The sequence below is a fragment of the Quercus suber genome, unplaced genomic scaffold, assembly GCF_002906115.3.
Source record: "Quercus suber isolate HL8 unplaced genomic scaffold, Cork oak 2.0 scaffold_670, whole genome shotgun sequence".
NCBI classification, from domain to species: Eukaryota; Viridiplantae; Streptophyta; class Magnoliopsida; order Fagales; family Fagaceae; genus Quercus; species Quercus suber.
This window is the reverse complement of record NW_027070111.1, coordinates 216,419-230,252: the sequence shown is the minus strand read 5'-3', so window position 1 is coordinate 230,252 and position 13,834 is coordinate 216,419. Positions and strand designations below refer to the sequence as shown.

The 13,834-nt window shown below is 33.3% G+C and overlaps 1 protein-coding gene across 2 annotated transcripts; it reads left to right on the top strand.

The window, feature by feature from the left end:
* The first annotated feature begins 2,259 nt into the window (after positions 1 to 2,259).
* On the top strand, positions 2,260 to 7,969 carry LOC112007293 (isocitrate dehydrogenase [NAD] regulatory subunit 1, mitochondrial). 2 transcript variants are annotated; one of them, XM_024039634.2, is made up of 4 exons: positions 2,260 to 2,913; positions 5,537 to 5,764; positions 7,070 to 7,148; positions 7,403 to 7,969. In XM_024039634.2, the coding sequence occupies exons 1-4, from the start codon at positions 2,407 to 2,409 to the stop codon at positions 7,675 to 7,677; spliced, it is 1,089 nt and encodes a 362-aa protein (XP_023895402.1). In that variant the 5' UTR covers positions 2,260 to 2,406; the 3' UTR covers positions 7,678 to 7,969. The 2 variants fall into 2 exon arrangements, with proteins under 2 accessions (XP_023895402.1, XP_023895398.1); XM_024039630.2 differs by having other exon boundaries at positions 2,265 to 2,913; positions 5,525 to 5,764.
* Positions 7,970 to 13,834: the final 5,865 nt, after the last annotated feature.

The following is a 13,834-nucleotide window of genomic DNA, read 5'->3' as shown; positions in this document are numbered from 1 at the left end:
TAACACAACACGTATTTCCACAATACTTAAATAACGTAATTAGAACAATATTACCAAATAGGCATTTATATTACCTATAAGGTACTCATTAGTCATTATAAATTTTGAATCAAATTATACCTTCTGAGTGTGGTATGTTCTTATTTTTTAATACAACAAAAATTTAATGATAGCATCAAACTCTTGAATTGCAAAGCCATGCTTATGAAAAAGAGTAAGATATATGTATTATGTATTATAATTCCTCTACTGCCATATTTGCTTCTCCAAAACAAACAGTTTTGCCATAGGTAGTAAAAACAGGTCATCAAATAGTGCAAAGGCTTCACCACTTGGCTGGTGAATTGAAGGGAAAACAGTCCTAGCAATCAGATATACCAGTGTAATATGTACACGTGGAACAAGTTCATCACCACCACTACTACCCTTCTTTGATCAAACATATAATAAGAAAGTTGTGAAATAATATAAACCAATTACCAAGTATGACTATCACAAATCAAATTGCAATGAAACTAAGAAGTAAGAAGGAAACACATAATCAATCTAAAAACCATATGTTCTCCTCACCACACATATCTCTCGCTTGAACTCTACTGCAAGAAAGAAGTATTGCTACATCATACGGCATGGCCCTACCCATTCTCATACTACAAAGTGATGATTTCACATTTTATCACCATGTCAACCAAAGATTGACATATATTTTGCTCAACTCATGCCATAATTCACGGGAATTACGTGAAAAAAATCGCCTCCCATATAAATCTCAATTCTTTCTAATTATAATCCAATTATAATCCATGATATTTAAAAAATCTAATAGTTTTCAATAAATCCATTAAATCCAAACAAAATCAAATACATCAAATATCTCAATAGGATATACATATTTCATGAAACAAATGTGACAAATAAGATATACATATTTCCTGAAGCAAATGTGACAAATTGCCTAATTACAGACAATGATATCATTTCAAACTAGGTGCCAAGAAATTGTGAGTGTTCGTTTGAGTGTTAACATAGATCCACACTTCCTAATATGTAGAAAGCATGATAATGAGGTTGAGTAGTAGCACACTTAGTTGTGCATTGGTGATACCCATGAACTTACCTAAAAACCCAAATGATAATAGGTAAAATGTTAACAAGCATCATGCGTTGTCTATTAAGATTTCCTTATATAGGTCTCACTTAAAAAAAAGAAAAAAAGTTGCCAAAAAAGATTTAAAAAGGGTCAAAAGTTGCCAAAAAAAACTATTGTTACCATTAAAAGCGGCCAAAAATATTGTTGTTAACACAACCCATAATAATAAGGACACGTTTGGTAGACTGTAATAGACATTGTAATGTAATAAATATTCTTATGGCATAACTATTCGGCTGATTGGTTATGTTTTTATTATAATGAATAGCTATTCTTCAAAATGAAGAATAACTATTAATTATCAAAAATACTAAATATTTATTCCTTCACCTTATGTAATAACTTTTTAAAATTTTTTCCTAAAAAACCATTAGTTGCCACATTTTCAAAAGAAAAGAAAATAAATTTTCTTTGTTGTTAATTATTAGCTCTATTTTGAACACCCTAAAATAAGTGTATTTTAGGAAATTTGACTTAAAAATAATTTAATTACACATTCTTTTTATACTCTACTAAATTATTGATGCATATTCAGGATTCTATTCCTAAATGGTCACCAAATTAATGGATAGTAATACTTATTACAGTCCAACTTAATGTATTCTTTATAATACTTATTTTTATTCTCATGTAATAATCATTACAGTATACCAAATATGCCTGGGGTGAAGATTACATAAACAAACCCCCTTTTTATCTAAAAAAAGAAGAAGAAAATCATATATATATATATATATATATATTTCTTTCTTTCTTTTTTTTTTAAGAGAAAATTCTTAAGTAGTCACAGAATATAGTGAAATAGTGCTCTCTTCACTTGCATTCATAGTAGATCCTATCATAAATTTAATGAACAAATCCTATCATAAATGTGAAAAAAAAAAAAAATACTAATATCTGTGATATGAGAATGCCTAAAAATTACACCTTTTGAAGATCCCATAGTATCTGTACCGATGACGCCTGCAACTAGAATCAACCCTGAAGTTAGGACCTGTCCAAACTCCAAAAAGGGTCAGAAAAGTCTGGTGGTATCAAAAACACAAAAAGCCCACACAAAGGGGTATCTCTGCAAAAAACCTACCTTTTTACTTTTTGTTTTTGTCAACACACTTTCTCCCAATCAATCACGTCTTCTTTCCTCTAATGGCTTCACCTTCTCAACTCTTCTTCAACCCATACACTCTCTAAAACAACAACAATTCAATACCTTCCCATCCTAACCTCACCCCAAGAGGCACGCACAAAAACCCCACATGGCTCGTCGACGCATCATCCCACTTCTCAACCACCTCACCTCCTCCACGCGCCTCTCCCTCACGCGCTCCGTCACCTACATGCCACGACCTGGCGACGGCGCCCCACGCGCCGTGACCTTGATCCCGGGTGACGGGGTGGGCCCACTCGTGACAAACGCGGTCGAACAGGTCATGGAGGCCATGCACGCGCCAGTGTTCTTCGAGAAGTACGATGTGCACGGGGACCTGAGCAGGGTCCCGCAGGAAGTGATCGAGTCGATTAAGAAAAACAAAGTGTGTCTGAAAGGTGGGCTTAGGACGCCGGTGGGTGGTGGAGTCAGCTCGCTCAATGTTCAGTTGAGGAAAGAGCTGGATTTGTATGCTTCGTTGGTCAATTGTTTCAACCTTCCTGGGCTTCCTACGAGGCATGAGAATGTGGATATTGTTGTGATTCGAGAGAATACTGAGGGTGAGTACTCGGGCCTCGAGCATGAAGTTGTTCCTGGCGTTGTTGAAAGCCTCAAGGTACATTTTTTGTTTTCATTTTCAATTCTATGTAGTACAATCAAATTTTACTTTTTATGGTTGTTATAGTGTTACATCTTGCTATGTGTCATGTTGTGATTAGAGCATTGTTTTCATGTGGACCCCATCGTTGATGTTACTTTTTATAACACAACAATTAAAAAATGCTACACTAGCAGTTTAGTAACAACGAATTTGTTGCAACTTGTTATGTGGCGAGTTGTGGCACAAAATTGTGCCAAATTTGGTAGTCCTAGCAATACTCTGTTGTAAATTAAGTGTACTCATTAGTTTGGGATGTGACGAAAACTGACATGAAGGTTTCAAGTTCAATCTGTTATCTTTATATGAAAATACAATGGGTTATTTGTTGGAGTATCATTTAAATTTAGGTGTCATTAGTTAATTTAGCACTTTCTATGGAAAGAGATGGCTTTTAGGCTCTAATCCGTTGAGCTCTAGCTGAAATTTTACAGAGGGCGAGGTTGTGGGATCAAAACCTGTTGGATGCACAAAACCTTGGGCTGCCCAGTTAAATTATAATATTCAATGATGTTGCTATATTGGAATGCAGTACCAACAGTGTGATCTTCACTACCAACAATTAAATTTAATCGCGTGGCTTATTGATAATGTAACCACATGGGTGAAATTAAATGGGGAACCCAAGGTAGAACTCCTAAGAAATTGTACCAAAGTTTTGCCTTTGATTAAAACCCCCTTATGGTTTTGGAATAATAAAAACAAATAGTTTGTATGTTTTTCATTCCAATTGATGAATTTTCCAACTTTTTACGTAAATGTATATTGCTTTCCTCACAACATTTTAACTTTAGGGTATGTTTGGAGTGGAGGAGGGAGATGGAGAAAGTGTATAGGGGAAAGAGGTTAAAATATATAGAAATTTGGTACATTCCATTCACCTTCCTTTCTCCTCTCTTCTCCTCACCCNCTCTAATCCGTTGAGCTCTAGCTGAAATTTTACAGAGGGCGAGGTTGTGGGATCAAAACCTGTTGGATGCACAAAACCTTGGGCTGCCCAGTTAAATTATAATATTCAATGATGTTGCTATATTGGAATGCAGTACCAACAGTGTGATCTTCACTACCAACAATTAAATTTAATCGCGTGGCTTATTGATAATGTAACCACATGGGTGAAATTAAATGGGGAACCCAAGGTAGAACTCCTAAGAAATTGTACCAAAGTTTTGCCTTTGATTAAACCCCCTTATGGTTTTGGAATAATAAAAACAAATAGTTTGTATGTTTTTCATTCCAATTGATGAATTTTCCAACTTTTTACGTAAATGTATATTGCTTTCCTCACAACATTTTAACTTTAGGGTATGTTTGGAGTGGAGGAGGGAGATGGAGAAAGTGTATAGGGGAAAGAGGTTAAAATATATAGAAATTTGGTACATTCCATTCACCTTCCTTTCTCCTCTCTTCTCCTCACCCACCTTCTCCCTGCACCCAAACATAGAGTTATTTAGGCCTTAAATGGGGTTTAAAATTTAAAGTTTCTAAGCTTCATAGTAGATGTAGTACAATAATCATGTTCTTGGATTTGAAATCATAATGAGGTAATGAGTTTTGGCTCAAGTGCCACTTTCTTTTATCATAAGAATGAGTGGAGGGTGAGGTTGTTGGTTCAAAACTCACCGGATGCATGTGAAACGTATGAGAAAAAACAACGATAACAAAGCCTTAGTCCCCAAACTATGGGGTTGGCTATGGACTTAAACTAGACTAATTAGGGTTGATTACATGTATTCTTTCATGTTATATAATGTTATCCACAATTGTACTCTTTATCACCTCCATAAAATTATAAATAAAGCCTTGTACCTTATTCAGAAGGTTAAATTTTGTATCTTATGCAACATGTGCATGTAACAAGGAAGAATTTGTCAATTGGAACAAACTGATTCATTTTAGCCCAAGGCATGGGGAGTTTTAGTGTTGGTTCCTAAAATTTCTAATTATCTATCTATCTATAATGTATTATTATTATTATTATAAAGGGATTGTTTACAATTTGGGATTTGTTAGGTAAATGGGGTTTAAAATTTAAAGTTTCTAAGCTTCATAGTAGATGTAGTACAATAATCATGTTCTTGGATTTGAAATCATAATGAGGTAATGAGTTTTGGCTCAAGTGCCACTTTCTTTTATCATAAGAATGAGTGGAGGGTGAGGTTGTTGGTTCAAAACTCACCGGATGCATGTGAAACGTATGAGAAAAAACAACGATAACAAAGCCTTAGTCCCCAAACTATGGGGTTGGCTATGGACTTAAACTAGACTAATTAGGGTTGATTACATGTATTCTTTCATGTTATATAATGTTATCCACAATTGTACTCTTTATCACCTCCATAAAATTATAAATAAAGCCTTGTACCTTATTCAGAAGGTTAAATTTTGTATCTTATGCAACATGTGCATGTAACAAGGAAGAATTTGTCAATTGGAACAAACTGATTCATTTTAGCCCAAGGCATGGGGAGTTTTAGTGTTGGTTCCTAAAATTTCTAATTATCTATCTATCTATAATGTATTATTATTATTATTATAAAGGGATTGTTTACAATTTGGGATTTGTTAGGTGATAACAAAGTTCTGCTCAGAACGTATTGCAAAATATGCCTTTGAGTATGCTTATCTGAACAACAGAAAAACGGTGACAGCTGTGCACAAAGCCAACATTATGAAACTTGCAGATGGTTTGTTTTTAGAATCTTGTCGGGAGATTGCAACAAAATATCCAAGTATCAAGTACAATGAGATTATTGTGGACAATTGCTGCATGCAACTTGTTTCGAAGCCTGAGCAATTCGATGTTATGGTAAGTAACCTTGAGAATTTTTTTAGTTCTAATGGAAGCACTTGTTTATTATGACTTGATACTTGATATTATGCATCTAGAAGTTGTCATTATTAGTCTTAAATTCCTGCTATATAAGTGATAAAATTCTTGGCGAACTATTCTTTTAATGGAGTGAGGAACAATGTTTTGTTAAGTACTAGGTACTGTTGTATATATGGGTGGGACGAGCTTGACTTGAATTGAACGATTCAGTTTGGTTTGGTAACCAATGGTGTTGCAAGTTACAAGTCTTTTTGTGGTTGACATAGAGATGGTCCCTGTCTTTGAATTCTTATGGCTGTCAAGTTGATGCTGATGGATATTGGGTTGTTAATGCTTATTCAATAGAAATAGCAATGTACTTGTCTTCAAATTCTTATGATTGTCATGTTGATGCTGATAGATATTGGGTTGTTAATGCTTATTCAATAGAAATAGCAATGAAGTGGAAAAATATATCTGAACACAATTGAGCAATGAAGTGTTGGATTGGATGTTTCGAAGCAATAATTTTTTCCCCTCCTGCTTATTATAATTATTGTTGTTGTACTGCTACTGCTTCAAGGGAAAAGTTTATCAGATCCTTTTTTTGGCTTGACCAATAGAAAAAAAAAAAGTTGGATATAGGACCAAAACCTTTTGAGTTGCATGCACAATATCTGGCTTGGCTTGTGGAGAATATCATATAGGTGCATGTGTTCACAAAAGAAGTTTAGCCTGGGCTCAACCCCGCTGGTGAATAGTTTATATTTAAAGAATACCATATATAAGTAGTGATTTAGAGCCAGTTAGATTGTGGAGCATGCTTTATTTACAGATATGCTATAGCAGAGGTAGAAATCTTTACTAAAAATGAATCAATTTGCATGATAAAATTTTTGAGCTGGACCTGGCTTGTGTTTTATTGTAGTGCTCTGCTCAAGTAGCCAAATAATCTGCTTAGCTTGACTAGTTTTGAAGCTATGTGAGTTCAGATTTGTTGTTTTGATGCGATCAAAACATTGTTCATCCTTTTACTGTATTCCTCAAATCATGGTCTCTTGCATTTTGCCCTCATTGTTGATTTAAATTCCAAGTTCTTTGTGAAACTCTTGATTCCTTCCTTCCTTTCAAGGGCTTTGGGCACATTTGTTATTACCGTTTGGCCTGCTGAGTAATTAGCCAAGTCATGTTTCTGGAGTCCTTTAAACCTTGGGCGTTTGGTCTTCTACTTTTACCTGGCCAGTTGAAAATTTTGACCTTCCCAGCCACTGATGGAGATTTTTTTATTTTATTTTTCGGCAGGTGACTCCTAATCTTTATGGAAATCTAGTGGCAAATACAGCAGCCGGTATTGCTGGAGGCACTGGTGTCATGCCAGGAGGTAATAATGATGATCTTACAAGTTCTAATTTTTTCTTTAATTTTGTGTTTCATGATGTGAACATATTAAGTTGGCCTCTTCATGGCATGGATCTGTTCAAGAGGGGCTGAGGATAACCATCTGTTGTTTAAATGTTTTATCTTACCAGTGTGATAAAAGCAATAGACCAGGAAAAAGAAAAAAGAAAAATGAAAGGATAAAAATCTTCTGAACTCTTTTTCTTTTGTGTCTCATTTAGTGATTGGTGACTGCAGGCAATGTGGGGGCTGATCATGCTGTGTTTGAGCAAGGTGCTTCAGCAGGTAACGTGGGAAAGGACAAGATCGTACAACAAAAGAAGGCAAATCCCGTAGCTTTGCTCCTGTCATCAGCCATGATGCTTAGGCATCTCCAGTTTCCTTCATTTGCTGATCGGCTTGAGACTGCAGTGAAGCGTGTAATCTCCGAGGGCAAGTACCGAACAAAAGACCTTGGTGGAGACAGCAGCACCCAAGAGGTGGTTGATGCTGTCATTGCTAATCTGGACTAGTTGATTAGGAGTCGCCACCATATTTCTCAGCCATCACCTGCCTCTGTTGATTCCCCCCAACCATTCTCATGGTTTGATTTATATATACAGTTTGTTCCACATACAACATCCTGCTTATCAGAAAGCGTGAGAGTTTTCTTCATAAAAATTCTCAATTTGATTAAAGGTTGACATTGTTTCTCCTTTCCTATAAGGCCATGTAGTCTGTTTTAACTCAATTTTGTTTGTCTTCTGTAATTTTACTCCCCAAGATATTTCACTTTGAAATAAAAGAAAAGTGTGCATTTCAGCATTTGGTAGGTTGATGGCTGTGAGGGTTAATTTTGAGATGTTAGGCTAAAGGGAATTTTGGGCCTATCACTCACTTTAATATAAATGGGAGGCTAGTTGTGCATCGTGAAGAATCACTTAGAGGCTGTTTGGCCACTTTTTTTTTATCACTCAATTTTTGTCACTCAATTTTCATCACTCATCACTCATAGCTCAATACTCATCACTCATCACCTATCACTCTAAAATTAATACCCGTTTGGCACATCACTCATTTCTCATTACTCAATTTTTCACACTATTTGTGGGCTCCATTTCTGTCACCACTGCAGCTTTTTTTTTTTTTCTTCAGAGTACCCACAAACCCGAACCCAAAAAAAAAAAAAAGAGAAAATGTCAAATAAAGGAAAATATTCTTGTTCTTAAATATGTATTTGTGTTCTTACTGTTCTTGCTTTTAGATCTCAATTTATGTGTTTTTTTTGTTTTTAATTTTGTTTTTAATTTTTTTTATTTAGTTAAAATTAATAAATTAATTTTTTTAATTTAAATGCTGATGTGGCATTTTTTAATGCCAAAATAAATTTTTTAATTATTATTTTAATGTGCCGTTAGCCACCTCAGCTTTTTTCGTTAGTTGGCTGACGGTAAGGACTAAAACAATAGGCGTTTTCTAGGATAGGGACTAAAAGCGGTAAAAAAAAAATTTAGGGACCAAAATGGAAATCGTGTAAAAATGTAGGGACGAAAATGTGCTTTTCGCCAATAATCAATTGTCATTTATTATTAAGGGTAAAACTTATAGAATAATGCTAAAGATACAAACTTTTTTACAAAAAATTTACAAACTGTTGATGTGGTGAGTGGTTATTGGTAAGTGAAAAAAATGATGTTAATAATGGACCTAAATAAAAACCAATAGGAAGCTAGCCACATCAACAGTTTGTAAAAATGTTGTAAAATAGTTTGTATCTGTATCACTACTCAAACTTATATATAGTACCTTAGGTGTTGTGCATTAAATTCCTTAATTAAATTCAAACACATCGTTGCATTGAATTTAATTGTTGTCAGAAATAATAATAACTTATTGTATTTTATTGGTTAATACAACCATGTATTTGAATTTAATTAGGGAACCTAATGAATTGCACTTATGGTATTATACCCAAGTTTTTCCCTAATGTTAAACCTATAAGGTTAGTCCTTTAGTAATTTGAGAACACAAAAACAAAAAGCTAAAGAGCAAGTGAGTTGCTAATGCCCAACCACATAAATATTAAAAAAAAATCACCTTAATATTTGGTTAGTATAATAATGGTTGGAAAGGAATTTTTTTCCAATAGTAGCTTTAGCAAACCATTCTCATGTACCCAAAAAAAAAAAGTATTGAGTAATATAACTTTTTAAAAAGCTACTCAAAGTCTAACTTGAACCTAATCTCTGTCAAATATTCTTTTTGTCTCATATTAAAGGTGAGATAGTTTGCATTAGTTCACAAATTTTATCAATCTTTCATATATATATATATATATATATATTACAAACAATTGTATCAAATATCCACTATGGACTAATCACATACACAATTTCACATTTCACTACAATGGGTTTCTATTTTTTGTTAAATCTATAAGGTTATTTGTTTAGTTTATTTTATAATACAAATAAAAAAGAAAAAAAGAAGAGTATAAGGGCTCTTCATAAATGAGTGAGTTTTTAATGCCTAATTATCTTGATATTTGACAAGAATGATAAATCATCTAAATATTTGGTGAGCATGATGATTGTAGAAAAGAAATAAAATTCAATAGTGGGTTTAGCAAACCATTATTATGAAGAAAAAAAAGTTTTGTAAAACTTACCCAAAATCTAACTTGTAATTTTATCCTATAGAAAGTTTACGTTATTTGGAAAAAGTTACACAAGTATTTTCTGTATTAAAAAAAAAAAAAAGGGAAGAAGAAGAAGAAGAAGAAAAAAACTACTGTCTCTCTCAATATTTTTAACTTTCTAATCATAGCTTCCTTCTTTTAAATTAAAAAAAAATGATACAATATGTTTTTATGATAATTAATTTTAATTTAAATGAACATTACTACTATAAATTAGGGAAACCGAAGCACCAATTTCACATATCAGCCAACAAAAAATTGCGCCACCTCCAATCCATAGTCTTCATGCCTTTCAAACAATCACTTTCCAATTTTAAGTCCAAAATTGACATTGCCTCTTTTCTTGTTAGACCCAAACACCTGATTTTGTTTAGATGTATTTGTCACTATTTCGCTCTTTCACTCACTCACACCCACTCACGCCCACATTTTGCTTAGAATCCCCAACTCATCAATCTTACAACTAAACATTCAAAATCGGCTCAAATTGAACAACCCCTCCAGCGACCATCATCATTGTCATTGATGATGCAAAAAATCAACAGCTGAGCTCCTCGTCATTGCGGATGGAGAATGTTGTGAATGGGACTGTCTTTGTAGATGAGAATCCTGCAAAATGAACTAAGGGGAAAAGTAACCAAAGTTGGAGGTAAAGAAGTACATATGACGTGAAGGTTGAAGTTGCAACGGTAACACCAATATATGTATTCCTAGTGATGTTCTTTGTAGATTTTGCACTCACATTTTTGGTCGACGAGAATAAGAGGATGGATTGGGTATAAGGGATGGTGCAACCCAAGGGGTAGTTCCACACATGATTTGTGATAGTATCTTGCATTGCATTTTTTTACAACTATAGCTAGGACCCAATATTAGTTCGTTGCATGCATAACAACTAATTCCACTTTTGTCGTCTTGATTGAAGACCAAGGGATGCTCCAGATGGCAAAATTGTTGGAGTGGCTCCATCAAATCTTGTATGACATCATTGACATGCACAGTCACAAACAAAATAACATCCAATTTGTTTAGAGAAAAAAGAAAAACGGTGAGTTATTAATACAATAGGGGCTGGTACACTGAATCAAAATCTATATCATATCATATAAAGAGGAAAAGAAACAGAGAGAGAGAGAGAGAGAGAGAGAGAGAGAGAGAGAGAGAGAGAGAGAGAGAGAGAGAGAGAGAGTTTTATCAAAATCCAACAATACCGATTAGATTTAAAGAATATTGCACTTCTCCCGCTAAGCTTATAAATGATGATTGATGAACTAGAAATTTATGATCGTCAATACACGCATATCGTCATTCAACCAGAGAAGACGTTATACATTTATTATGCACATTGATGATGAAACGTAATGGACGGAGCAACGATCATAGAATGAGCTATGATCTCCAAACAAAGATTCTGTAATGCACTAGCCGTTGAGCATAAATGCACCACATCATTGCCCATTAATAGGGCACATAACTATAAAAGAGAAGACAATAGAAGTTAAAGGTACACATAAATACTCTACGAAATCACTCTTAACTTTTTTTTTTCCTAGAATCTTTCTCCCTTACTGACTTAAGCATTAGAGGTGGTTTGGCTGACGCCACACCGACGTGTTACTTTTCCCCTTAGTTCATTTTGCAGGATTCTCATCTACAAAGACAGTCCCATTCACAACATTCTCCATCCGCAATGACGAGGAGCTCAGCTGTTGATTTTTTGCATCATCAATGACAATGATGATGGTCGCTGGAGGGGTTGTTCAATTTGAGCCGATTTTGAATGTTTAGTTGTAAGATTGATGAGTTGGGGATTCTAAGCAAAATGTGGGCGTGAGTGGGTGTGAGTGAGTGAAAGAGCGAAATAGTGACAAATACATCTAAACAAAATCAGGTGTTTGGGTCTAACAAGAAAAGAGGCAATGTCAATTTTGGACTTAAAATTGGAAAGTGATTGTTTGAAAGGCATGAAGACTATGGATTGGAGGTGGCGCAATTTTTTGTTGGCTGATATGTGAAATTGGTGCTTCGGTTTCCCTAATTTATAGTAGTAATGTTCATTTAAATTAAAATTAATTATCATAAAAACATATTGTATCATTTTTTTTTAATTTAAAAGAAGGAAGCTATGATTAGAAAGTTAAAAATATTGAGAGAGACAGTAGTTTTTTTCTTCTTCTTCTTCTTCTTCCCTTTTTTTTTTTTTTAATACAGAAAATACTTGTGTAACTTTTTCCAAATAACGTAAACTTTCTATAGGATAAAATTACAAGTTAGATTTTGGGTAAGTTTTACAAAACTTTTTTTTCTTCATAATAATGGTTTGCTAAACCCACTATTGAATTTTATTTCTTTTCTACAATCATCATGCTCACCAAATATTTAGATGATTTATCATTCTTGTCAAATATCAAGATAATTAGGCATTAAAAACTCACTCATTTATGAAGAGCCCTTATACTCTTCTTTTTTTCTTTTTTATTTGTATTATAAAATATACTAAACAAATAACCTTATAGATTTAACAAAAAATAGAAACCCATTGTAGTGAAATGTGAAATTGTGTATGTGATTAGTCCATAGTGGATATTTGATACAATTGTTTGTAATATATATATATATATATATATATGAAAGATTGATAAAATTTGTGAACTAATGCAAACTATCTCACCTTTAATATGAGACAAAAAGAATATTTGACAGAGATTAGGTTCAAGTTAGACTTTGAGTAGCTTTTTAAAAAGTTATATTACTCAATACTTTTTTTTTTTGGGTACATGAGAATGGTTTGCTAAAGCTACTATTGGAAAAAAATTCCTTTCCAACCATTATTATACTAACCAAATATTAAGGTGATTTTTTTTTAATATTTATGTGGTTGGGCATTAGCAACTCACTTGCTCTTTAGCTTTTTGTTTTTGTGTTCTCAAATTACTAAAGGACTAACCTTATAGGTTTAACATTAGGGAAAAACTTGGGTATAATACCATAAGTGCAATTCATTAGGTTCCCTAATTAAATTCAAATACATGGTTGTATTAACCAATAAAATACAATAAGTTATTATTATTTCTGACAACAATTAAATTCAATGCAACGATGTGTTTGAATTTAATTAAGGAATTTAATGCACAACACCTAAGGTACTATATATAAGTTTGAGTAGTGATACAGATACAAACTATTTTACAACATTTTTACAAACTGTTGATGTGGCTAGCTTCCTATTGGTTTTTATTTAGGTCCATTATTAACATCATTTTTTTCACTTACCAATAACCACTCACCACATCAACAGTTTGTAAATTTTTTGTAAAAAAGTTTGTATCTTTAGCATTATTCTATAAGTTTTACCCTTAATAATAAATGACAATTGATTATTGGCGAAAAGCACATTTTCGTCCCTACATTTTTACACGATTTCCATTTTGGTCCCTAAATTTTTTTTTTACCGCTTTTAGTCCCTATCCTAGAAAACGCCTATTGTTTTAGTCCTTACCGTCAGCCAACTAACGAAAAAAGCTGAGGTGGCTAACGGCACATTAAAATAATAATTAAAAAATTTATTTTGGCATTAAAAAATGCCACATCAGCATTTAAATTAAAAAAATTAATTTATTAATTTTAACTAAATAAAAAAAATTAAAAACAAAATTAAAAACAAAAAAAACACATAAATTGAGATCTAAAAGCAAGAACAGTAAGAACACAAATACATATTTAAGAACAAGAATATTTTCCTTTATTTGACATTTTCTCTTTTTTTTTTTTTTCCTTAGAAAACAAACACAAGATTAAGCAACAACACAAACAAAAATCCAGTAAGAGCACGAACACAAACACAAACACAAACACAAACACAAATGCTGACAAATCCAGCACACAAACTCATCAATCCTTCTTCAGCAAAACCAGCAACAAGCCAAAAAAACACAAACACAAATCCAAAGAGTCCACGGCACAGTCCCCAGAACAACCCAAAAAACACAAAC

Coding starts and splice junctions, on each gene's coding strand:
- LOC112007293 (XM_024039630.2), top strand. CDS start 2,407: ATGGCTCGTCGACGCATCATCCCACTTCTCAACCACCTCACCTCCTCC. Junction 2,914..5,524: donor GCGTTGTTGAAAGCCTCAAG/GTACATTTTTTG, acceptor GGGATTTGTTAG/GTGATAACAAAGTTCTGCTC. Junction 7,149..7,402: donor CACTGGTGTCATGCCAGGAG/GTAATAATGATG, acceptor TGGTGACTGCAG/GCAATGTGGGGGCTGATCAT.